Raw genomic sequence first — 26,975 nt, 5'->3', positions numbered from 1 at the left:
GCAGAAGGCAGGTGACGTCACCTGTCAACAGCTTAGCACCTCTAAGCACTTGGCGGAATTGGAATCTCAATCAGTTGCTGCTGCCATTACCCTTAGACGTCATGCTTGGCTTCGGTCAGCTTCCCTTCAGCAAGATATGAAGGACAAAATTGAAGGCCTTTAGTTTGACAGCAAGGGCCTTTTCTCAGAGGAAACAGATGCGATGATGGAAAAGATGAAGAAGTCAAAATTCACAGCAAATACTTTTACTACTTCTTCTTCTGCCTCAGTAACCTGTCTCCAAGCAAAGATCCTATTACCGTCACTGTTCTTCATTCAGACCTCAGGAACAGAGAGATTACCAGAAGACAAACCAACCCTTCTTAAAGTGGACCTCCCAACACTTGGCCCAAAATACACTTTGTCCCAACGCAACAAACAGGTGGAGGGCGACAAACAGCGTCTTTGAAATTCAGGACTGCCCATCGCAACCACTACCATTACCGGACCATCTACTTTACTCCCCTTCTCAAAACATCAAGGAGGATGCTGTATCAGCCCGCAACATCAGTCAGCCGACCTTGCTAGCCATCAGATTGGCAAGTCATGCGCAAGCATGGTGTGACATAACATTGGACCGGTGGGTCTTGAAAATTGTTACCTCCGGCTACGCGATAGAGTTCAAGACTCGCCCTCTTTTCAGTGGTCTACGCTTCACGAGTGCAACGCCTGCACGATCTATCAAGAGGTACAAGAGAGCAATAATCCGGGTGCAATGGGTTCAACAATGGGAAGGTTTCTACTCCCATTATTTCCAAATTTCAAAGAAGCATGGAGGAATCCAGCCTATAATGGACCTGAGACATCTCAACAAGTTCATTTACGTGCAAAAAGTATCGGATACAATGTTACTGCCACTTCTACAGTGTGTCCTGCCACTTCTACATCGGGAGCAGTGGCTTGTGATTTAAAAGATTTAGATTTAAAAGATTTAGATTTAAAAGATGCCTATTTTCACATAGGGATCCGGCCATCCTTCCAAAAGTACCTGAGGTTCACTGTAGGGTCCTCGATCTATCAATACCAGGTCCTTCCTTTCGAGCTCTGCACTGCTCCACGTGTATTCACCAAATGCATGGCAGTAGTGATGGTCCACCTGAGAACAAGGGGCCTGAAACTGTATCCCTATCTGGATGATTGGCCCCTGACATCAAGAGACAAAGGAGAGTTACTTTCGCAGATACAGTACACGTTGAATCATCTCCAGGACCTCGGGATTCAGATCAACTGGAAAAAGTCTTAACTTACCCCAGTGTCCACCCTATCTTACATGTGCAGGAAGGGCTGTGCAGGAAGCGCATTCTTGCTATCAAGCCATCACACTGATGGTTCATCAATTTCAAGCCAGTCCTTTGCAGACAGCACAACAAATACTCCTGCTTGTCCTGATGGCCTCTTGCAAGTCCACTGTACACTACACTCATTTGAAGATGAGGAAGCTGCAGCTGTGGTTCCTGTCTTCTTTCCAACTGAACAGGGACAGTCCCAGAAAGCAGTTACTCGTGCCTCTGCAGATCCTTCGGTCATTGTCCTGGTGGGCATGGAGACTCAACCTTCTAAGAGGAATTCCATTCCATGTGCAGACTCCAGCGGTGTGGGTCACAACAGATGCTTTGCTCCGAGGTTGGGGCGGGCATTGCAATGCCAAAGTGACCCAAGGTCTCTGGACCTGCACCCAATGTCAATTTCATATAAACTTCCTGGCACTGTTGGTGGTTTTCCAAGCCATGAAAGCCTTCCTTCCTGAGGGAGAGGGTAGTACAATTGCAGTTGGACAACACTACTGCAATCAGCTCCCTCAGCAGACAGGACGGAACAGTCTCCAGGTCTCTGTGCACTGAGCATTCAGATTTGGCATTGGTGCATCAGGAACAGCATCACCCCCGTGGCCCTTCACATCAAAGGCACAGAGAATGTTCTAGCCGAAGTCTCTCATTCTCAACAGAAACCCGTCATGAGTGGAAGTTGAATGACATTTACCTGTGGGAGATCTTCAACCTATGGGTATTCCCATATGAGATAGACTTGTTTGCTATAGCAAAGAATGCAAAATGCAAGCGGTACTGCTCGGGAGCCGGCCACAACCTGCGATCTTTGGGGGACGCTTTCCAGATGGACTGCTCACAACATTGGACCTACATGTTTCCCCCACTGCCTCTAGTGAACAGAGTGGTGTCACGAATCCTAACACACCACGTGAAATGCATCCTGATCACACCATGGTGGCCACGCCAAGCATGGTTTTCACATCTACTCAAACTCTCATCTCACACATACGAGAGACTTCCAAACTGTCCAGACCTTCTGATTCAGGAAAACGGTCAGATCCTGCATCCAGGATCCTGCATCCTACAACTAACAGCATGGAAGATCGACTATTGAATAAAATCCTACTGAACTAATGAAAGCCTTCCACCAGAAAAAACTATGCTAGCAAGTGGAAAAGATTAGCTACCTACACATTGCGGCATGGTTTCCATCCTTTAAGAGCATCCATCTGTGAGATCCTGCTCTACCTCACCTCACTAAAGACGTCTAAGCTCTCCAATGTGTCTATTAAAGTATATCTGGCTGCGCTTTCATCAAAACACCCTGGATGGGATGGAAAAACAGTTTTCTCCCATCCCACCTGCAAGAGCTTCTTAAATAGAACAATGGAGCATCTCTCTGGGCCTTTCTACATTAACTGAGCAACCCTTTGAACCCCTGAGGTCAGCTACGTTAAAGCTTACATCCTTAAAAACTGCCTTCTTGGTGGCTTACAGCTTTTAGGATGGATATGCCTTATGCTCACTTCTACCCGGATAAGGTTCTCCTATGACCTGACATCATCACCTTACCAAAGATTGTGACAGATTTCCACATAAACCAGGACATTGTGTTGCCTACTTTCTTTAAGTCCCCGACCATGCCTTTAGAGAAAGCTCTACATTCTTTAGATGTGCGTAGGGCACTGCTGTTTTATCTTCTGAGAACAAAGGCATTCAGGACGTCAAAAAGGCCTTGTCCCGACTGGCTTGTCAGAAACCATCCAGCTAGTCTACAGTCTGCTGAAAGTTCAGCCCCCAAAGTCCGTCAAGGCACATTCGACTAGGACTTATGGTGCTCATCTGTCCGGCATATCCTTTCAGGACATTTGTAAGGCCGCCACTTGGTCTTTGGAACAGCCTTTTGTAATTATGCTATTGACTTGTGTTCTGCAGCGGAGGCTAATTTTGAGAGAGGTGTTCTCAAAAGGGTGTTGCAATAACTACTGCTCCTTCCTTCCTTATGGAGCTAACTAAACACCCAATCTAATGGATTCAACAGATCACGCACCAGATAAACAGGTTGCTCACCTGTAACTGATGATCTGGTAGCGATCCGTTGACATCCATTAGACCCTCCTGAATCGCCCCTCCGCAGTAGTACTTAACACATTTTGTATGCTGCATCAAATTTCTCCACTGCTTTGGTGGTCTCCAAAGGAACTGGGGTGCCTGCGCTGCCTCCCACCTTAAATAGTCATGTGGGGCGGGGCACAGGTGCTAAAAAGGAGCTTTGGAACTTGACACCAAGAGGCTTCCACGCCGGCGCAGAACCCATTCTAATGGATGTCAATGGATCACTACCAGATCATCAGTTACAGATGAGCAACCAGTTTTTATATTTTTAAAGAGATAAGCCCCCGTTGTGTCTCTAATACCCCGTTGTGTCTCTAATGCCAGATTGAGACTGGAGACGGGTCTAGTCAAGGTGGAGGCTAGATATTGGATACTTACGATTTTTTACTGGATTAAAATCCATCACTCCCATTGGTAGTTTAGTATTTCTCACATTACAAGATTCATTTCATGCCTCCTGGGAACGCAGAATTCTATCAAAACTAAACTGGCAACTTTGGGGTTGCTTCTGCTTACCCTGCTCAAAATGGAAGTATCACAAGCCCGTGGCTTGGTGAAACAGAAAATATTAGACACGGAGCGGCAGGAAGATTTATCTAAGTCTCCGGGTTTCTATTGTAGTGATACCACAAGGTACCTTGTTGCTCCTTTAGCTTATCTGCAACAATTAGACATCCCCAGATATAGGTTGGCTTTTACACAGGCCAGATGTAGATGCCTTCCCTCTGTTGTCCTTGAAGGTGGGACTCAAGTCTATGCCCCTGTGGTGATGGGGAAGTTGAAACAATCGAACATGTTTTGCTTTATTGCTCCTTTTATAGGGACTTAGGTTTAGAACCAATATCTTCACTGCTGGCTCGTTTCCCAGGAAATTCGCCTAGCCAACAAGTGGCTTTCCTGCTTGAGGACAGCATACCTGCCATTACTCGGAAAATGGCAGGTTTTTGTGCAGCAGCTTGGAGATTGTGTCAGTTTTTAATTAACAGTTCTAGTGCTGTTCTATAACCTTTCAGTTATAACATTGTTGATGGGTTAGACTGTTGACAGGTTATTTTTTAAAAAAATTATTTATATTGTATTCCCCCCCCCCTTGTTGTGCTGGTCATAGACCATAATAAACTTTGATTGATTGATTGATTGATTAAAAGAGCTAAGCACTGATGAGAACATAAAATTATTAGGGTTTTGGGTACTAACATTAATTCTAAACTGCCCTTCCTTCTGAAGCCCACTGGGCTTCACATAAATATGTCCCCGAGGGCCTTGCAGTCCTAGCATGGATGTAGCCACTATTTCAATGACATTCTCATGATTTGCTGAATTAGTAACTCTGTCAAAAAATGAGATAAGATTGGCTCCAGGAATTCTCAAAGATGACATAAGTCGTTCTGAGATCACTTCTGCAAGTTTCTTCAGCATCTGGTGGTGTAACTCATCTGGACCCGGAGAGTTAAATTTATTTAGAGTAGCTAGGTGTTTTCTCCTTTCTATGTTAATGCAGTTTTTTGCACAGTTGAACTACATTTCCCTTGGGAAGACAGCTGCAGAATAGGAGTGAAGAAGCACTGCCTTCTCACCATCACCTGTTACCATTTCACCATCCTCTTCATGCTTGAAGAGGATGGAACTACCTCTTCCTCGACTATATTTGGAAAAAACCTTTTGTTGGTTTTTTTGGCATCCCTCGTAAGCCTTAGCTCATTCTGAGCCCTTGCTTTCATGAAAGCATCCCTAAAATAGAGCCAGCATAGTGTAGTGGTTAGAGTGCTGGACTAGGACCGGAAAGACCGGAGTTCAAATCCCCATTCAACCATGGAACTCACTGGGTGACTCTGGGCCAGTCATGTATCTCTTAGCCTAACCTACCTCACAGGGTTGTTGTGAAGGTAAAAATAAGCATGAATTCTGAGCTCCTCAGAGGAAGAGTGGGATATAAAGATGATGATGATGATGACGATAATATAAAATAAAATAAAAGTTTAGGGTACATTTTTGTGCCCTTATATATCCCGTTCCCTATACTTTGGGGGAAGGAGTTTTTTTAAAAAAAAACCAAAAAACTTTTCAGCTATTCAGAGCGCTCTCTTTGCATCTGCACTAGATTCTTTAGATGTCTCTCATTTTTCCTTCTTGTGAGAATTGATGCAATTGTCTAGTAATTCACGTGTCAGACTCTCCCATCTTTCTTCTGGATCTTTTCAGATTTATAACCATGGGATTCTATCTTATTTTTCTTTGAGCTTGTTAAAATCAGGTTTCCTGAAATCCTGGGTACTCATCCGACTTGCCTCAGTTTCTTTTTCTTTTCTTTTTTAACTTTTATATCATTTTAAACCCTTATATCATGAATTCAAAATGGCATGACCACTTTCCCCAGGGTTCCCCCCACTTTCACAATTCTTTCCTGTTGGTAAGTCCAGGCTAGCCAACTCCCTTGTTCTTTCTTTTTACCTTCTGAAAGGTGAAGTTGTCAGCACAGCAAGACAGATCAAGAATGCGTGGGTTATGCTACTTGTAACAGAAGTAGACTTCTGGCAGATATCAAGATAGTTGAAGTTTCTCATGAGTACTGTGGCCTGCCTCTTTGAAAGTTTGGTAATCTGATTTAGGAAAGCATCATCCATGTCTTCTGCTTGACCAGGTGGTCTGTAGAGCATTCTCATGTTAATATTGCTTGTATTTCTCTCTCCTTTTATTTTTATCCAAACATTTTCAGCAGGGCTTCCATACTTGTATTAATAGATTTCTGTGCAGAAGTATACATTCTTTACATATAATTACTACTCTCCTCCCTTTCTGTTTAGTCTGTTCGTTTTGAAAAAGTTATTCTTTTCAAGTATTGTGTTCTAATTATGAGTCTCATCCCCACCAAGCCTCAGTAATACCTATCATATCGTATATTTACTTTTCCATCTTAGGATTTCAAGTTCTTCCTGTTTGTTTCCCATACTCAATGGGAACATACTCAATCTAGTGTGTAGATATCAGAGACCATGGGTATCATCTCCTTCTGTTGTCTTTCTTGCTAATTTCCAAACACCCCCTGCTGCTTCTGTCTTTGTTGCATGTATTTTTGTCCCCAGTGCTTGACTTTATACTTGGTTCTGGGCTTTGTCTCCTTCCCCCTCAGGATTCAGTTTAAAGCCTACTTGGTATGGTTAGCAGTATGAAGGACTCCTGGCAAGAGATGGGTTGCATCTCATTAGGACTAAGAAACATGTTTGGTTTGCTAAGTGTAGACTGTGGTCCAAGAATTGGAACCTTTCTCAATGGCACCAACTTAGTTTACATCCAGAATTTTATTTTACTTTCCTGCATCTTAAACTTCTGCAGGAAGGATAGATGAAAACACCACTTATGCCCCCAGCTGCTTCACTCTCCTACTCAGTGGCTCATAGTCCCTTGAGATCCATTCCAAGTTTCATCTAGCAGTATATTTCCAAAGTAGATCATCAGGAATGGGTGATGGTCAGTGGATCTGATGAGTTTTTACAGTCTCTCCGTCACATTCTGGATGCACTTGCAGGAAGACAACACACCTCCCTCGATTTCATGTAGGATCTGTAAACAGCTTTCTATCTCTATCTTAGAAGAGAATTACCCATGTGTTTCTTCCTCTTCCTCCTTCAGTGCAGTGATTATGTTCCCCTGATCCATGGGATTGCTGATAGTCTTCTTCTCTGTTGAGTGGAGCCTGGAGTAGCAAACCCTGTCCAGGTGTCTGCGCCTCACTCTCTGTTAAAATTAGCAGTACTGAAGCACATAGTAAATTGAAGTTTTGAGTTTTGGGGTATATTATTTGGGATATATTATTTATGTCATCCTGTTTAAAAAAACAAGTTAAGAATATCCACCATTAAAATATGAAAACTTATTGACAGAATTTGCACATTTCCCCATGTTTTGGCATCATATGAAAATGCATATTTTGTTTCTTGTTGTAGTTCTGCACTCCTCATCGAATCATATTGTCCGGGTCACCTATGCAGAACAACCTTAAGGAGCTGTGGTCCCTCTTTGATTTTGTGTTTCCAGGGAAACTGGGAACATTGCCTGTCTTCATGGAGCAATTTTCTGTTCCAATAACCATGGGAGGGTATTCAAATGCCTCTCCAGTTCAGGTAAAGTTACATGTGCAATCCACAGGGAATGTGGTTTTGTGCAAGTCTCAATTTAGCAAAGTTAAATTGTAGATTTTAATGTGCCATGTTTGAGCACATTCACTAAAAATCTCTTGGCTAGCATTAGCCAAAAGAAACCTTAGCCAGAAGAAACATAGTAGAAAACCTTAGAATGACTACAACAACATGATATATGAAAACCATATAGCATCAGAAATGTTAACTATGCCCAGTATGATATGGAATGCAAATGTAATTGCAACTGAGCAAAGAGACACCATTTAAAAGTGGTGATTCTCTTTATTGAACAGGGGGAGAGCAACTGGCCCTATCCAACCCCAGCGCAGCATCTCTCCAGTGGCTGTTGCTGGTGTCTGTCTTACGTTTCTTTTTAGATTGTGAGCTCTTTGGGGACAGGGAGCCATTTTATTTATTCATTTATAGCTATGTAAAGCACTTTGGACACTTTTGTTGAAAAGCGTTATATAAATATCCATTGTTGTTGTAATAGTTGGATGTCTTAAGCACAGCAGCCAAGAACAACCTTTCAATTGGTTGTGCAAGGTCAAGAGAGCTTTGGATGTGTATTATTGAATCACTTTTGAAATGAGGATCTTTCCAAACATGGTTTTGATGTCTCTAGGGTCATTTTAAAATGTTATTTGCAGCAGTTCTGGAAAGCTTGCAATTTTCCATATTTCATGAATATCAGTGTTTTAAGTGGGGGGAAACTTGTGAGTGTCCAAAAATTCAAGTGGTACATTAGTAAATGTTGATAGTCCTCTATTTTATCAATATGCACCAGTATATGTTCCCACTGTGGAGAAACATATATCTATTCACAGCATTAATTTGGGACTCACTGAATGTTGCGCGTTCTTACTGTATAGTTCCTTGGACCATCAACCTATGTAGGTAGGTAGTTTGATTTTGCAGTAATTGGCTCTGTTTGTTCTTTTGCCTGGAGAGAGATAGAGAGATTTGCCATTTCTGTCCTGTAAGTGCTGCCTCAGTCATTACTTAACCACCTACACCATTTCCGCCATGTAACCATTTAATTTGTAATATCAGAGGGATCTTGTATTGTAGTTTCAAACAGACCTTCCCTTTGTGTGGTAACATCTGCAGCTGGAGGTCTGTAATCTTCAGTTCCTGTTAAAAAGTATTTTGATAAGTTATATATGAAAGGATATTTAAACATGTTAACAAAACATAGCAAGATTTCAGTATCAACCTAAATATATCACATAGATTACATAGTTTTTATTTTAACTTTACATTATATAATGCCCCAAAAGAGCACTTTTTTAAAAAAAAAAAGCATCTTAAGATAAAAGACAGGTGTTGTAATGGTTGGAGACTGGGACAGACTAGGCAGACTTGGATTTGAATCCCTGCTCTGCCATGATGCTCACTGGGTAAGTTTCATGATGTGGCTGCACCATAGATTTGTATAAGGGCATGATCATATTAGCATTTTTATTTTCAGTCCCCTTCCTAATGATCCCTAGCATGAAATTTGCCTTTTTAACTGCTGCTTTACCACTGAGTCAACTCTTTCAATGAGCTATCCACCACACCCCAAGATCTCTCTCTTGTTCAATCACTCCGCTCAGATCCCATCTATGTGAAGTTGGGTTTTTTTGCCCCCAATATGCATCACTTTACATTTGCTTACATTGAACTGCATTTGCCATTTTGTTGCCCACTCCCTCGGTTTTTAGAGATTTTAACTTACTTTGTTTTGAATTGAAGATAAAATGGGATAGCCTCATTACATGCCACTCCTGAGCTCGTTGAGCAAGAGAGGGATGAAAATATGGGAAATAAATATAGTAAATGGATTGTCACCTTTTTCTTCTTCAAAAGGTGAAAACTGCCTACAAGTGTGCTTGTATTTTACGAGACACCATTAATCCCTATCTGCTGCGGAGAATGAAGGCAGATGTTAAAATGAGCCTCTCGCTACCAGATAAAAACGAACAGGTATAGTTCAATTGCATGACTTGTCCGTGTTGCACCTTGGTACTTCTCTGAGAGTAGCATCACATAGTTTGAGGAAGATCTTTGAGTAGCTGGTGGGGCAGGGGATATCATCTATATGTTACTTAAGAAGTGGAAAAAGAGAAATCACTACTTGCTTGCTCAAATGTTGCTTTCTCTTAACACATGAACTCTCCTAAAAACTTCCATTAAACTAATAAAGGTCTGGGCCAGAAATAGGGGGTATGATTTAAAACTGAAAAAGAGTTGATTGGATTTTTAGAATCAACATAATGGGCATGGCGAGGATGTGAATAATGTGAACAGGGGGGTAGACTATACATGACAGAGAGCCGCTGGGTCAAGAAGAAGGCTATAATAGCTAGAAGGAATTGGAAAGTGCTTGAACTGGGGACTACAGATCCCAGATTCCTCTGATAGTGAATCAGATATGTTTGCACTTGTTCTTTCTGCATGGCTGCTTCAGCTCTGGCACTTCAAGGAATTTGCTTATTATTCCCAATGAAGGCAGTCAGGAAATAAAGGTAAAGTGTGCCGTCAAGTCGACTTTGACTCCTGGAGCCCACAGAGCTCTGTGGTTTTCTTTGGTGGAATACAGAAGGGGTTTACCATTGCCACCTCCCACACAGTTATGCCTTTCAGCATCTTCCTATATCTCTGCTGCCCAATATAGTACCAGCGGGGATTCGAACTGGTATGAAAATAGCTGTCAGCTGTCTTTTAACATAGGAACATAGGAAGCTGTCTTCTGCCAAGTCAGACCATTGGTCCTTCTAGCTTAGTATTGTCTATAGACTGGCAGTGCCTATAGACTGGCAGCGGCTTTGCCCAGGTTACAGGCAGGAGTCTCTCTCAGCCCTATCCGGAGATGCCAGTGAGGGAACTTGGAGCTTTCTGCATGCAAGCATGCAGGTCCTCTTCCTAGAGTGGCCCCAACCCCTAAGGGGAATATCTGACAAGACTCACATGTAGTCTCTCATTCAAAATGCAAACCAGGGTAGACCCTGCTTAGCAAAGGGGACAGTTCATGCTTGCTACCATAAGACGAGCTGTCCTCTCCAACTGTTGTTGGCGACCCTCCAACTGTTGTTGGCCTACAACTCCCATCACCCCCATTCACAGTGGCCAGTAGCCAGGGATGATGGAAATTGTAGGCCAACAACACCTGGATGGTTGCAGTTTGACATCCCTGGCATAGAGCAAAAGTGCAAGAGCACTCAACCTTTGGTTCTTCACTTTGTCTTGTAATGTGTAAAGCCACTCTGAGACAGAATTAAATTATTCTGGAGTGCAAGCACATGGAAGCATTTTGTAGGGTTTTTCATATCACTTTTTCAGGAATTGGACTGCTGAGCAGAACTTACAATAATTTTGCTTACAGATCCATCCCTGGAAAAGTTGTTCATCGAGGTAGGGAGAAAGATAGAGAGAAAGCACACAAATGTTGACCATGTTCTCCAAGCAGCTGCATCAGGACATGTAGCATTACCCTGCAGGAAGTAGCACTCGCAAACAATTTTGGAAATACTCAGAAATGGTTCTCTAGTGATGCTGGGCCTCTGCTTGGTACCTGGCATTGTCCTCTTGCAAATGGCACCAGTGGGAGGAGCTTTCACACAGCTCTTAAACTGATCCTGCCCTATTTATAAGGAAGCAGGGTTCTAGCATTACTCATAACTTTGTAACTCTGGTTTTATTCTTCCCCCTCCCTACCAACATCTGCACCAGGGATTGGGTTGTGGGAACGTGAACCCCTTGGGAGAACAACATTCCTGGGGGACAGCCTTCCCCTTTCTTCTTTGTAAGCTTCTTAAGGAGGGGCTTGTGTGTGTCACTTAGGTTGCTATGTATGGTGCCACATCCTTTGATGGCATTGTATAACTTCTTCTTGAGTCTCTCTCTTTAGGTTCTGTTTTGCCGTTTGACGGATGAGCAGCACCAAGTTTACAAAAACTTTATTGATTCCAAAGAAGTATATCAAATTCTCAATGGAGAAATGCAGGTCAGTGCAGATAAAGTTACACAATAGACTTGGGGGAAGATCCTGATAAAGAAATTGATTACCAGGTTGTGTAAAAGAAAAATGTTTGTCTTCTCTATCTTTACTTTCAAAGTATGTTGCCTCTCCCATTCCTCTCCTCCTTTGCAAACATGGAGCTAAATCTGCCCATTGGCTTTGATATTGGGGACAATTCTGTAGAGAGATCCCTGGGTAGAATTGCCTACAGTATTGAATTCAGTGTATTAAAGCAGGGATGGAGCGTCATATTTGAATGAATATGACCAGCATGATAATTCAAAATCTGGTTTTTGAGTCCATCAGTGATTGTCCTACACTGCATTGTTTTAATACAAAATTCCTTTGAACCTCCCAAATAATGGATTTAATAAATACAGATTTGCTTCAGATAATGCAGAATTTATTTATCTGTTATCTATTTATTTATTTATCTATTTATCTTATGTCATCACTATAACATTTTTAATCCAGTAGGAATATTTTGAAAATGAAAATGTTTGACTCTGTATTTTGTGTAGATTTTCTCTGGATTGGTAGCCCTGAGAAAGATCTGCAACCATCCAGACCTCTTTTCTGGTGGCCCAAAAATTTTGAAAGGTATACCTGATGAAGAATTAAATGAAGAGGATCATTTTGGATACTGGAAACGTTCTGGAAAAATGATAGTCATAGAGTCTCTGCTGAAAATATGGCACAAGCAGGGGCACAGAGTACTTCTCTTTACTCAGTCTAGACAGGTAAGTGCACCTAACACATGCTTGGTGACTGCTCTGTCCCAGCTGCACAGTTATGATCTGTTGCTCTAAACTAGAAACTAGTTTGCAGAAAATTACACAGAATGCAGTGCTTTAAAGCAACCCCACATGGGAAAGTAGTTCTTATTTAGCTCTTATTCTGATCAGAACATAGTTCTGATCAGCATGCCTCTGTCTACGTGCATTTTAAAATTCAGCTTTGCTCATCTAGCAAGAGCATTCTTTTCCCTGAGTCCAGTTTGCAGCATATTATCTTTGGTTTCTTCTACAGTTAAACTGAGTTTAGCTTTCTATTGCTCAGCAGTGTATTAGTAGCATATTCTTCCAGTGGCTGCAGAAATCTGCTTCTTAGAATCACTTCCAATGTCATGTTTGGAAGCCATGGGTAAGTGGACACAGTCTAAGTCTAAGTAAGAGGAGTATGTGTGAAGTTTGCAAGCATATTTATAGCATATAGCATATGTATTTATTTATTCGATTTCTATACCGCCCTTCCAAAAATGGCTCAAGACGGTTTACACAGAGAAATAACAAATAAATAAGTCCCCAACAGGCTCACAATCTAAAAATATAGATTTTCATAAATATTCACAATATAGATTTTATTAGATTTAATAGATTTTATCAATACAGAAATATAGTTTTTTATAAATATTCACAATATAAAAATATAAACAACTGTCACAACTTCTGTTAGGAAGATTATTAGTTAGTTTGGTGCCCTGTTCAACAAACGTTTTTCCCCTCAATGCTGCAGATGCTCCACATCTTGGAAGCATTTCTGAGGAAGGAAAGCTATTCTTACCTCAAAATGGATGGCACCACAGCAGTTGCGTCAAGGCAGCCACTTATTGCAAGATACAATGAGGTGAGGAATTCACAGTCCAACGGATGGTGTCTGGTTTCCATTTGAGATGCATGGCTTTAAACATTTTGTCTAGTAAGGGTTGGGATAGATAACTGCCTTGGGATAATTTTATGAAAGACAATATATAAATCTAACAAATAAAGGGTTAACAGCAAGAGGAGCAGCATCCAGATATATAGAACAAGAGTAAACCTGTAACTGAACACAGATTTTTTTCCCTCTGCAACATCATCATCATTATTATTGTTACATAATATATTTACCACTTTTCAACAATAACGTTCACAAAATGGTTTACATAAAAAAGAAATAAGATGGTTACCTGCCCCACAAAAGGTTCACAATCTTAAAAAGAAACACACAGTTTCTTTAAGTGTTTTAAGAAAACACTCCCAGTCAGCCACTGGGAAAACATTACCAACATATTTGAACGAGAACCCTTTGGATAGAAGAGCAATTACTCAGAAGAACAAACCACTGACATGATTCAGGTGATACTCTTTGCTGATATGTCTCCTTCGCATGATGGCAGTGGCAAACAAGAACATGTCTAGTTTCCTTCTCACCTGTTCTGCATCTGTCATGCCTCAGAGGGCCTCCAGATATCACATATAGGTGTAACATCTGAATAGGATGTTTCATGAATAAAATCTGGTGCATATAGACCTTAGTGATGTAAGAGACCAAGCACAGCTATTAACTAATGCCTCTGCAAAAGGTTTATGATAAATTCTTTTTAAAAGCAGAGCTCCAGCTTTTAAATTGGTGCTACTAAGAATCCATAGCCAGTTTCCTTACTTTTAAAAGGATAAGCCACTAAAAAGATGGTATTTAAAAGAAAGGCATTTAAAATAAAGGGAGAAATTCTACCTCTTCATTCAGTCCCTGTGGGTTCAGAGTCTTTAGCGCCAAGATCCAGCACATCTCTTTTCTTAGTAGGACTTTTAGCATTGTTTGAATAAATCTTCTCTACTGCCCAAAATAATATATCTGATGCTTTTCCACAAATGGTTCACCATTGGAGCACCTATTTTTTTATGCTTAATGCAGATGTTCCCCTATCCTCCTCTTAAAGGGTCTGGAAGTTTTGCCTACATACAATGCCTTGCACAGACATTGAATGATATACACAACATTCGGTGTACTACTGGTGGTAAATGATATACACAACATTCAGTGTACTACTGGTGGTAAATGATTTTTAAATAAATATTGTTCTTTGTTGTGGTCTCTGTCCATCATACATGGGCGCAGGGACAACTATTGGAACCTCTCAAGCTCTGATTTTGGGCGGTAGTTCCGTCCCAGCCTTGTTCTTGCTCCCCTCCTAGTCAGTTCTTTATCATTTGCTGAGGGATCAACAGCTCATAGGTTTTTCCCTTGTTCTCTACATTTTAAAATAAGGTTGAATTTATCCGTTTACTCTGCCCTATTCTTGTTTGGTTATATATTTTATTCCTGCCTCTTCTCCATGAGTTTTTCCTGCCTTTCTCTGTTTGCGTTTTGATTTCTGCCCGGGTTACCCCCACCCTCCCCTTGTCTGCCCCGCTTCCCTTCCTTTTCAGCTGAGGGAAGCTTGCTGCTACACTCTTTATGGTGGGGTCGGAAACTCCTCTTGGCCCCCACCTATTCTCACAATTTTGTTCTGCTTGGGAAGGGCACCTTTGTCGGGTAGTGCGTCCCCTTGCAGCAGTCAGAAATTTTTCCTTCAAGCTTCTGTCCATTGCTGTGGAATTTTTCCCTATTGGAGGGCTGAATTTTAGTTCAAAGCAAAATCTTCTAGAGTCGAATCCTCCCAGCAAGCAGGTTAGTAGAATTTTTCCACGCAGGGCTTTGTAAGACGTATATACATATACGTCTGGTTAGACTTGTGGCTTTGCAAAACAATAAAAGAAAAAAAGAAAATCAAAAGAGAGAGAGAGAAAAGAAGCCATGCCTCTCTCCAAGTCTATCCTCTTCTCCATTCCACTTCTCCATTGCAAGTTCTTATCTGCCGAGAAGTTCAAGGCGGGGGGGGGGGGGTGTCACAAAAAGTTTAAAATGGAAAAAGCAAACAAAAAACCCATAATGATCTCCAACGAAAGCTATAAATAGTTTAGAGTTCAAGATTAAAGTAAGAAATAAGTAATTGCTGGAGTATCAGACATTTAAAACAATTCTTCAAGGCAAAACTGAAAGCTGTTAGCATTGGAATGCTGAGATCTCCAGCAAAATAAAGATAGCAGGAAATGAGCAAGAGCTATCGATAAAAAAGCCGTAGATCTGCCAAACTCACGGCCATGGACATCTCAGAGATTTATTAGGAAAGATAAGAGTTAGAGCAGGTCGTCTGTGACTAGGCGAATATGCCTCTTCCCATTCGATCCGATGATAGCAGAAAGGTCTCTCCAGATGTTCATCCAGGGTTTTCCAGACTTTTTAGGGTCCGAAGGCCCCCTGGACTCCCAGCTCTGGAAGGAGGACCAAGCCCCGCACACATACCGACCTCCATCTAGCCAATGGAAGGTGATAAGGCCAAACGGTTGGGAAAACCCTGACAGCTGACTTAGTCAGGAGTTTTCATTCAGACACCATATTGCTTCTCTGAGGAAGAAGGGGGGGCATTTATCCAGGTTCACTTCTAAAATGAACACAAGCACAGTCATTCACACAAACATGTACGAGTATACAGGTATCTGTACACTCGTACAGCATAATGTCTGAATCGGGCTAGAATGTCACCCTGTAAGTAAGTAAATGTGTGTGTTTAGATTGTGGACACTGAGGAAGGCAAATATTTTCTCATACATTTGAAAAGTGGTGTATAAATGTATTATTAATAATAGTTGTGGCTTAAATTCTTCACAGTGTAATATGGGCAATTCGGCACTGCCCATGCTGCTACATATGTCTAAAACACCACCTGTGGTGCTTTGGAATAGGGCCATTCTGCTACAGCTCAAAATTGTGCAAGCGCAGTTGCATGATGTTGTCCATTATTTCCAGTGGATGTCATGCCACACAACTGCACATGCATAGGTTTAAATCACACTGGAATAGCTCTGTTTTACAACACCATGGATAACGTTTTAGACTTATGCAGCAGTGCCCCTACACTGTGCAAAATGTGGGCATCATCTCTTCAATTGAACAGAAACCAATATTCAACAGATACTGCTGCTGAGCTCGCAGCTTTGGATTATTTACAGACTTGATTTGTATTTACATTATTTTTTCTTACACTCTAGTCCTAAACATATTTACTTAGAGGTAAGTCCCCAGTCATGTCAGTGAAACATGTTCCCAACCAAAATTGCATTACATCACAGCCTTATGCAGCTAAAATACATTTTCAGTTCCTTTGCAATTTCCTTTGCATTTTCAGTTCCTTTGCAATAGACTGGCAATTAAAATGTTTCCTAAATGTGCCTTTTATTGTGTGTGTTGCAGGATACATCCATATTTGTATTCCTTCTTACTACTAGAGTTGGTGGGCTTGGTGTTAACCTGACAGGTGCAGACAGAGTGATTATCTATGACCCTGACTGGAATCCAAGCACAGACACCCAGGTAAGTTTCACAGAAAACCAGAAATTTGAAAAGGATCTAATGAGTAATTGGGGGGTGCACGAATCGATATTTCCATTTCGATTTATACCTGAATCGAAACACCCCTGATTTGTTTTGTGTCAGAATCTGACACACATACACCCGAATCACTCCTGATTTTGTTTGTACCTGAATTTTTCCAAATGAATTTGGATCCAAAAAAAGGATCCAAGGGCAAAAAGAGTGGGGGTGGTAGTGCCCAATGGGTGGAAGCTACCCCCATATTTCAAAGGCAAAGGGCTGATTTTTTTGGAATTGTTGAAGTTTACGCGTCTTTAAGATTTTCCCCATAGGGAATAATGGGGGCTTCAGCAGCCCCATATCTGCACTTGGGGGGCACTGGGGTGGCCCAGAGCGAGTGGTGGTTTAGTGCACATAGGGTGCCAACCACCCCCATGGGTTGCTAACCCATGGTGTACTGGGTTTTGTTGTTTCTGAGGTGTTCTGAGTGTAGATTCTCAGAACACACATCCACATCCATTGTGTCCCACCATCTCCCCCCACCCCGAAATGCAACAGTGTGAAACAACAATGAAATGCACTGTCCCACGCGTCCCCTCCCAATGCAGGGTAACAGTAACAGCCAGCAACAAGCAAGCAAGTAAGTTAGTGCGATATCACAGATGCAGTAGACTAGGGCCAACAACAACAGCATCAAATGTGCCCTGCCCTCCTTCCCCCAAGCATTTTTCATCCGCAAGCAACAGGCACAGCTACATCTGTGGCACCTGGCCATAAAAGTCAGGAAGGGTGCAAAAAACATTCTGCCAGTGGAACAGCGAGGTTTGGCCCCCTCCCACCTACACAAGTAGAAGAGTGATGATGACAATAATGGCACACAATTTGGCGCATTTTTGATATTTCTGCATTTTTGATATTCCTGTGGCACCAGCACAACCTATTATGCAAGCAATCTAGTTTGAATAAGATGGATGATGATGCTAGAAGTCACCATATGAACCAATCTTTATTGCAAAGAAGTCCAGAGAGAGAGAGAGAGAGAACCTGTCCTGTGCCCATCCATGAGGTCCCCAAAATACAGGCACAACAATGAACCATCCAAGGCATTTGAATTTGAATTGCATAATACACACACACATATTGTAACTAGGAAACAGATACAATAGGAAACAGATAGGGAACAATAAGGGAACAGATACCAGGGGCCAGCGTGGTGTAGTGATTAGAGTGCTGGACTAGGACCGAGAAGACCCGAGTTCAAATCCCCATTCAGCCATGAAACTAGCTGGGTGACTCTGGGCCAGTCACTTCTCTCTCAGCCTAACCTACTTCACAGGGTTGTTGTGAAAGAGAAACTCAAGTATGTAGTACACCACTCTGGGCTCCTTGGAGGAGGAGCGAGATATAAAGGTAAAATAATAATGATAATGATAATGATAAACAAAACAGGCCTCGGATACCAAACATCTAAAACATCAAGTAAAATCAACCATCTGCTGTACATGGGCAATCTGAAGTTGTATGGAAATTCCCAGTCAGAAATTGAATCACTGCTAAACACTGTCCGTATATTCAGTAGTGATATAGCAATAGAGTTTGGACTAGACAAGCGTGCTGCATTAATAATGAAAAGAGAAAAAACAACAAAAACAAAAGGAATAGAACTGCCCAATGGAAGCATCATCAAGAACCTGGAAGAGAAAAAACATTACAAATACTTGGGCATTCTCCAGATTGATAACATTGCACACACTGAAGTTAAAAGAAAAATTGGAAGTGAATACATCAGGAGAGTTAGAAAGATCCTAAAGTCCAAATTCAATGGCAGGAACACCATACAAGCCATAAACACCTGGGCTATACCTGTTATCAGATACACTGCAGGAGTAATAGACTGGACCCAGGCAGAGCTAGAGACGCTAGATTGTAAGACCAGGAAAATCATAACCATCAATCATGCTCTGCACCCCCGCAGTGATATAGATAGGCTATACCTCCCTCGCGGCTCAGGTGGAAAAGGAATGATGCAAGTCCAGTAGAGGAGGAGAAAAGAGGCCTTGAAGACTATATAAGGGACAGTGAAGAAGATGCACTTCAAATGGTCAATAACTAGAAACTATTCAACACCAATGAAAAAAAAGCAGGCCTACAAGAAAGAACAAGTCAGGAACCGAGCAGAAAAATGGAGAAATAAGCCCCTGCATGGTCAATATTTGCACAATATAAGTGGAAAATCAGACATCACCAAGACCTGGCAATGGCTTAAGAATGGCACTTGAAGAAAGAAAAAGAGGGTTTAATACTGGCTGCACAAGAACAGGCACTAAGAACAAATGCAATAAGAGCAAAAGTCGAAAAATCCACAACAAACAGTAAGTGCCACCTTTGTAAAGAAGCAGATGAAACAGTGGACCCCCTAATCAGCTGTTGTAAAAAGATCGCACAGACTGACTACAAACAAAGGCATGACAAGGTAGCAGGGATGATACACTGGAACATCTGCAAAAAATACAAGCTACCTGTAGCCAAAAATTGGTGGGACCATAAAATTGAAAAAGTGGTAGAAAATGAAGATGTAAAAATATTATGGGACTTCCGACTACAAACAGACAAACATCTGCCACACAATACACCAGATATAACTATAGTCGAGAAGAAAGAAAAACAAGTCAAAATAATCGACATAGCAATACCAAGGGATAGCAGAATAGAAGAAAAAGAAATAGAAAAAATCACCAAATACAAAGATCTACAAATTGAAATTGAAAAGCTGTGGCAGAAAAAGACCAAAATAATCCCAGTGGTAATTGGCGCCCTGGGTGCAGTTCCAAAAGACCTTGAAGAGCACCTCAACACCATAGGGGCCACAGAAATCACTATCAGCCAATTACAAAAAGCAGCTTTACTGGGAACAGCCTATATTCTGCGATGATATCTATAATAACAGCAACAACATTGATAATAAAATTCAGCCATCCCAGGTCCTTGGGAAGGACTCGATGTCTGGATAAAACAAACCAGTCAATAACACCTGTCTGACTGTGTAAACAAGAAATAAATAATATAGATACAATATAACTAGGGATTAGTGACAGAATAGATACAATATAACTAGGGCAGATACAATAATAACTAGGGAAGATACAATAGGCTGCTGGGCAGAGAATATTAATAATGACATATTATGACGCAGAGGGCTGGAGGAGGACAGACTTCTGTTTTTTAAAAATGTCCCCTAAAAAATCTTTGGAATGGGAAAAAAGACAGAATTGTTTTTTGAAACCACAAGGCTACACTACCCTTCTAACCACCTACTAGTAACGGGGATCCCTCCCAGACAGAACCCATGTTTAAATTTCTAAACTATGCACACAACTTTTTTTAATTCAATTGCAACCCAAAACTTCCTTCCAAACAGGAAAAAAGTCCAGGAATACAGAATTCCAGAGGGGTGTGTGTGTGTGTGTGTGTGTGTGTGTGTGTGTGTGTACTCAGTCTAGGGCTTCACCCAGTTGTCCACTTCTGTAGTCTGGTCTCTGTCTACTCTTTCTTCTTCAATCTTCTTCTTGACTTCTTCTCCTTCTTCAGATTTGTGTTTTCCAGACAAAAGCCTGGAAAATCTGGGGAGAAAGGGGGTGGCTGGCTAGGGCTGGTGGCTGCTGGCACAGATAGGCAATGATTCTCAGTCCCAAGAGGGTGAAAAAAGAATTCTTCTCAGGATTCAACAAGAAAATAAAAAAGCAATGCAGCCGAAATAAATTTTAATCCATTCCCAGGCTGGTAGCCACTAGCCAGCAGGGGCAGGCAGGCTGGCTGGGCTCAGGTTGGCAAGGCAGAAGGCAATAGACATATGAGCAATGGCATGGTGGCAAGCAAAGCAAAGTTCTCTCTCTCTTATGAGTATGAGGCAGAACAAGGCAGAATGGTGGCTGGCTGGCTGCTGCCTCTTTCAATCTGAATGAATGTGAATGAATCCCTCCTTGAACTCCCTCCCACCCTTGCCCGTTCTTCGACCTTTCCCCTGGCCAATGTGGGATCAGTCAGAAGTGGCAACAGCATATTTGGAACAAGGAGGGAATCGTTAGGAGATCAGCCCATGCTTTCGTTCACTGCTCTGAAGGCAGGAAATTCAAATCGCTGTCAAACACAAAATGGAGATCGCCACAAAATGGAGGTCTGAAACAACAAATCTTTCAGAGACAAAATTCGGGTGTTTTGTTTTGTCTCCAAAATTTTCAGAAGGTGCAAAGGGGTAATTTGTTTTATTGACAAATCACCTGAAAAGGCCCGTTTCAGGTACAAATTGTTTTGTACCTGAAACATTTCGCACATCCCTAGTGAGTAATCCAGTCCCAACATCTTCTTTGAATCACAATAACTTTTAGATATCTGGCAGATAAATGTCAAAGGAAAATTTATCAAAGGAAAGAGGAGTGGGAAGAAATATTCAGAAGTATGCAAGGATTTTTTCCCCTTTAACATTTATGTCCTGCTTTTCTTCTCCATCATGGAGAAACTCAGGGCAGCTTATAATCAAATTTAAAACAAGAAAAGCAAGAAGTGTAGCCAAAACAAAAAATTAAACCAACAGCAGCAATAACAAAAGTACAAACAAAGCCTAAATCAACCAAATACTAAAATGTTTTTACCTTCTTAGGAGAGAGGTGTTCCTTCAGGTATCTAGGCCCCAGGAAACAACCAGCATCTTGAATTAGGCCCAGAAGTAAATTGGCAGCCAGTATAGTCACGACCCTTGGCTCCAGTCAGTAGGCTGATAGTTGCATTCTGCAGTCATTGCCGTTTTCAAACAGTCTTTGCAAGCAACCCCATATAGAGTACATTATCATAATCCAACCTCAGTATTACCAATGTGTAAATAGCCATGACCACTTCTAACCTATCTAGAAAACATGACCACTTCTAACTGATTTGGGCGCAGCTGGTGCTGAAGCTGGGCAAAGGTCCTTCTAACCTTGTCTGCCATCTAATCATCCAGAAATCAGGTCCAGAAGCACCACCAAGTTGTCCTGATTTTTCAAGGGGAGTGCAACCTCATCAATGAGCCCCTGGTGGCGCAGTGGTAAAACTGCTGCCCTGTAACCAGAAGGTTACAAGTTCGATCCTCACCAGGGGCTCAAGGTTGACTCAGCCTTCCATCCTTCCGAGGTCGGTAAAATGAGTACCCAGAATGTTGGGGGGCAATATGCTAAATCATTGTAAACCGCTTAGAGAGCTTTGGCTATAGAGCGGTATATAAATGTAAGTGCTATTGCTATTGCTAATGATAGGTCCATCACCGGATCAGCAGATCTCATGATCACTAGCACCTTTATTTGTCCAGACTTAATTTGTTTGTTCACACTCATCCAACCCACCACTTACCCAGACAATGGTTTAGCACCTCCACAGCCTCCCAGAAAAGATGAAAAAGAGAGTTAGTGTTTGGTGTTTGCATATACCAATCCCATATCCTGGACTTCCCCAAGCAATTTCATGTAGATTTTTAAAAGACAGAGCTGAACCCTACAGGACACTTTAGGCCAATGGCCAAAGCATTCAAAGGAGTTCTCAAGCACCTTCTGGAATCCATCCTACAGAAAGGACCATAATCAATGGAAAACCATGCCTCCAAGGCCTGCAAGATGCCACTGAGAGGTCCAAAGACCAACAGGGATGCATTCCTTCTATCCAGTTACCAATGTAGATTGTCGACTAGGGTGACCAAGGCCCAAACCCAGGCCAGAAGCCAGACTGACATGAGCTGAAATTAATGTTTCATACAAGAATTGCTGGTATCACTACTGCTGGTCACTACTCCACAGTCAGTCACCTTTCCCAGAAATGGAAGATTGGAAACGGGCTGATCGTTGTCCAATATGATGGGAAAAGGGTTTTTTAAGTGGAGGCTGAACAACTGTCATTTTTAGGCAGAATGGAACAGAATCTTGTCAGTGAGGAATCTGTCACTTGCCCTGCCCACTTGGCCTGGTCTACCCTGGCAGCGTTTATAAGCCAGGAAGAGCAAGAGATATAGAATATATATAGATAGACTCACACTTCCAAGAATCCTTTTCACATTCTTAGGCTGAACAAGCTGGAAAGAATCCAGAAGCAGTAGACAAGAAGGTGCAGGGGAAACTGTGTGTGTGTGTTTTGTTTTTGTTTTTTTACTGTAACATCTATAAAGAAATTTTTAAATGAGATTTTCTTTATGCATTGATGTTAAAATATATGTTGAAGCTCCTTTCTTGCCATTTGCTAAATACATCTTTGCTTTCCAGGCTCGAGAGCGTGCATGGAGAATAGGCCAAACAAAAGAGGTGACGGTTTACAGACTTCTTACTGCAGGTACTATTGAAGAAAAGATTTACCACAGGTCAGTAGTAGTGCATTGATTCGCTAGTGGTGTACCAGGAGCAGCATTTATTTTATTATTAGTAGGTGAGGCCTGCCATTGACTGACAAAGTCATTTTGCATAGACTACACTTCTAGGAAAGTTAAAGAAATTAAATGTATCTAGTAGAATCTTAGGCATAACGGTTGCTAATCCCATGTATGGCAGCTCTCGCAAGAGTTCAATCAGCTGCCGGATAGCAATGGGGACGGGTGTGAGGGAAGAAAATGAGCAGGCCAGCCGGTGAGGAAACAAAAGGGTGGCGAGCACCGGCAGGCAGGCAAAGAGGGAGGGAGGCCGGCCGGCCGGACATTCAGAAAACAGTTGTGGAGAGTGGGGGAAGTAGCGCGGGCGGGGGAAGCACGGGGTGAAATGACAGTAGAGGTTGGCTGGCAGGCAGAGGCGGAAGAAGATGGTGATAGCGGCGGGGGGAATGGCAGCAGTGGTGAACTAGAGGCACAGATGCTCTGCGCCTGGTTCAGCTAGTTTTTTATTAATGTGCTTGCAAAAAGGGAGGTAAAAGTTTGACATTTGTAGTATTTCAACTTCAGACTTTATTCATTTTATTAAATAACTACCATATATAGTAAGTTTGAATAATAGTAAATTTGAATCTGAGGAAAAAACTTCTGCTTCTCTTCAGCATGATGTTGCTTTAGAATTACTGATCTGATTATTAAGTGTTAAAAATCTGTTGAGAACAATGTTGAAATGTTATGATTCTATTCAGAATTTCTTCTTTTAAAAAAACCAAATTAAACCTCTCCACCAGCATATTTCAATGTAAAAAGTAATGCATTCAGCTAATTCCAGTGCAGGATTGTGAATGCAAAATTTGGTATCTCTAGGTCATCGGGGCATTTGACTTTATTGCACACAAGCATACATATATATTCTTCAGAATATATAATAGACTAATAGGTGAGGCCCATCATTGACCAGGAAAATTAAATATATGTAATATTTTTTTTTATTAATGTGTTTGCAGAAGGGAACTAAACAGTTCAAAACCTGTAGGATTTCAAACTTCAAACAGTATTCATTTTATTGTATAATGACCATATATGGTAAATTTAAATCATAGTAATTGGTAGACCAGACCTCCGTCCTGGACCTAGAACATCAGCCTGCCATTTTGAGGCCTATTTTTCCAGCGAGAGCTGGTCTACCAATTGGGGTTGGCAGGTAGACCAGCCTTCTGCCCCGGACGTAGCGCATTGGCTCGCCTCAGCGGACTGGTCTTCCATTATGAAACATTTGGATACAAATATGCAAAGAAAAATGTTCACTCTTGCATGGCATAAAGCCCTGGAAGATAAACAGGTTTCACCTCTGAGGCTGGAAGGAACTAAATGTTTAATGTCCCCAAAGATAAGCTTATGGCGAGTATAGTATCAGTCCATCAATGAGTTTTCATCTTTCAGTCTCTCTTGTCTTCAGACATGAGCCAACCATGGAGAGGAGAGCTGGTCTTGTGGTAGCAAGCATGACTTGTCCCCATAACTAAGCAGGGTCTGCCCTGGTTGCGTGTGAATGGGAGACTTGATGTGTGAGCACTGCAAGATATTCCCCTCAGGGGATGAAGCTGCTCTGGGAAGAGCAGAGGGTTCCAAGTTCCCTCCCTGGCTTCTACAAGATAGGGCTGAGAGAGATTCCTGCCTGCAACCTTGGAGAAGCCGCTGCCAGTCTGTGAAGACAATACTGAGCTAGATAGACCAATGGTCTGACTCAGTATATGGCAGTTTCCTATGTTCCTAACCTTCACTGTGGCTTGTTGGTTTGGACCCTTCTGCCTTTGTTGCATTTTGAACATTATTTCTTTTCTCCCCCCCTTTTTTTTGTTTTCCCTCCCTTTTCTTTTATAAGGTGTTTTGTTTTTGTTTTTGTTTTTTGCTTGTGAAACAAAGTGCACAGTGTTCAGTTTGTATTATTTTCTACTTGGAATAAACAGTGTCTCCAGATATTTGTTTGGGTTATGGGATTGTTAAATGCAGTAAATTTGTATGGTTAGCAGTTGGTGAATTGCTTAGAAGTTACTAAAGTAAATCAAGCATCTATGTGAAACAGGAGTCTTGTTGCACTGTGTAATTGTTCTCTAGGGTAAAATTCATATCGTTCTGTTTTTCTCATGGAATCTGGTATTTAGTGCTTTGAACAGAGAGCTACACATGTCTTAAAACAAAATACTATTTTTCCAGACAAATCTTCAAACAGTTTCTAACAAACAGAGTGTTGAAAGATCCAAAGCAAAGGCGTTTTTTCAAATCCAATGATCTGTATGAACTCTTTACATTGAGCAGTCCAGATGGAACTCAAGGGACAGAAACCAGTGCTATTTTTGCAGGTATGTCACAGAATGAACTTTAACATTTGTACAACAAAGAGGGAGAGAACAGCTATTGACTTTTCCTATGTAATACATTTCAGGCACTGGTTCTGATGTTCCAACACCAAAGTGGCAGTTAAAGCGTAAAGCTGCAAACCCTTCTAATGTTTCTAAAAGATGCCATCTTACAGAGCACAACCTACCCAGTTGCAGCAAGCTGCCAGATTCTTTCTCAGCAAGACAACATGCGAGTTCACCTACTACTACAACTGAAAGTATAAAGGGAAACTCAGAAACATTCCCCTGGACTTCTAGTTCTCAAAAAACGGATCGCCAAATTGCTGCTGCTAATATAGTTTCATTCACTGGAGCAGCAGCAGATGAGGGATCACTATCTAGAACACAGCAGTGGGGAAAGTTGGCTTCTGACAGTATGGGATGTTTGAGGAACGTCTTGCCAGTTGGTGAATCTAGTGTAAGTGGAGAAGAGCAGCATAATATTGTACACAAGCCAAATAGTCAGTCTACAAAGCAGGATGGAAATGGGCAACCAGATAATAATTACAACAAGCATACTTCAAAAACTAAACATCATCGTCTAGAACGTAAGGGCAGATTGAGGAAGCCCAAATGTTCCCAAGATGCCAGGTTTGAGGGTGAGCGAATTCCTCACCTGATGAAGCAGAGAAGGTACCGAAAGGAAGACAGTGAGGAAAAGAGTAGTCCTAAGAAAAACGAAGACTATGTATTGGAGAAACTTTTCAAAAAATCAGGTAACTCTGAATGTATATTATTTTGTATAAGTGTGTCCTGTTTGGCATAGGCTCCAAAAGCCCATTACAGCAGATTTTCCAAAATAACAGTTGCTGACAGCTACAATATGATATAGGGAGGGGAACACAAATTCTATCATTAGAATAGTTTCCTTGTGAATATCTATATTATTAATTCTCCAAGACGGGTCATGCGTGGGGACGTGGTAGAAAGAGGTGATTGGCTGACAGTGTTTGCAAGCAGAAGCACCTGATTGGGCAGTGGGGATTCCATATGCAGATAGGGAGAAAGAGCCCGTGAGAGCAGAAGCACCATGGTGATTGGGCAGTGGGGATTCCATATGCAGATAGAGAGGAAGAGCCTGTGGCATTGTGGTGATTGGGCAGTGGGGATTCCCTATGCAGATAAGGAGGAGGAGCCTGTGATGGTTAAGGTCAGCTGGAATGCAACTGTTACTGGGGGGAGGGAGGGAGCTGCGGGGGGAGAGCGAGGGAGGGAGGGAGCTGCGGGGGGGAGAGCGAGGGAGGGAGGGAGCTGCGGGGGGGAGAGCGAGGGAGGGAGGGAGGGAGCTGCGGGGGGGAGAGCGAGGGAGGGAGGGAGCTGCGGGGGGGAGAGCGAGGGAGGGAGCTGCGGGGGGGAGAGCGAGGGAGGGAGCTGCGGGGGGGAGAGCGAGGGAGGGAGCTGCGGGGGGGAGAGCGAGGGAGGGAGGGAGGGAGCTGCGGGGGGGAGAGGGAGGGAGGG

General features: G+C 42.1%; 1 protein-coding gene across 5 annotated transcripts in view; it reads left to right on the top strand.

Annotated features, from left to right (window-relative positions):
- The window catches only part of ERCC6 (ERCC excision repair 6, chromatin remodeling factor), a 116,359-nt gene that overhangs the window by 65,097 nt on the left and 24,287 nt on the right, over window positions 1-26,975 (top strand). For 4 of the 5 annotated variants that reach the window (XM_053309151.1, XM_053309150.1, XM_053309149.1 and 1 more), the window contains exons 10-18: window positions 7,367-7,543; window positions 9,413-9,529; window positions 11,454-11,549; window positions 12,086-12,304; window positions 13,080-13,190; window positions 16,620-16,739; window positions 23,021-23,115; window positions 25,333-25,478; window positions 25,562-26,233. In XM_053309151.1, the coding sequence (XP_053165126.1) occupies window positions 7,367-7,543; window positions 9,413-9,529; window positions 11,454-11,549; window positions 12,086-12,304; window positions 13,080-13,190; window positions 16,620-16,739; window positions 23,021-23,115; window positions 25,333-25,478; window positions 25,562-26,233 (1,753 nt within the window). The remainder of the gene's footprint in view (window positions 1-7,366; window positions 7,544-9,412; window positions 9,530-11,453; window positions 11,550-12,085; window positions 12,305-13,079; window positions 13,191-16,619; window positions 16,740-23,020; window positions 23,116-25,332; window positions 25,479-25,561; window positions 26,234-26,975) is intronic. The other variant, XM_053309153.1, reaches the window with a different exon arrangement.

The sequence above is a fragment of the Hemicordylus capensis genome, chromosome 3 (assembly GCF_027244095.1).
Source record: "Hemicordylus capensis ecotype Gifberg chromosome 3, rHemCap1.1.pri, whole genome shotgun sequence".
NCBI classification, from domain to species: Eukaryota; Metazoa; Chordata; class Lepidosauria; order Squamata; family Cordylidae; genus Hemicordylus; species Hemicordylus capensis.
The sequence above is the reverse complement of the archived record's forward strand: the minus strand, read 5'-3'. Positions and strand labels throughout refer to the sequence as shown.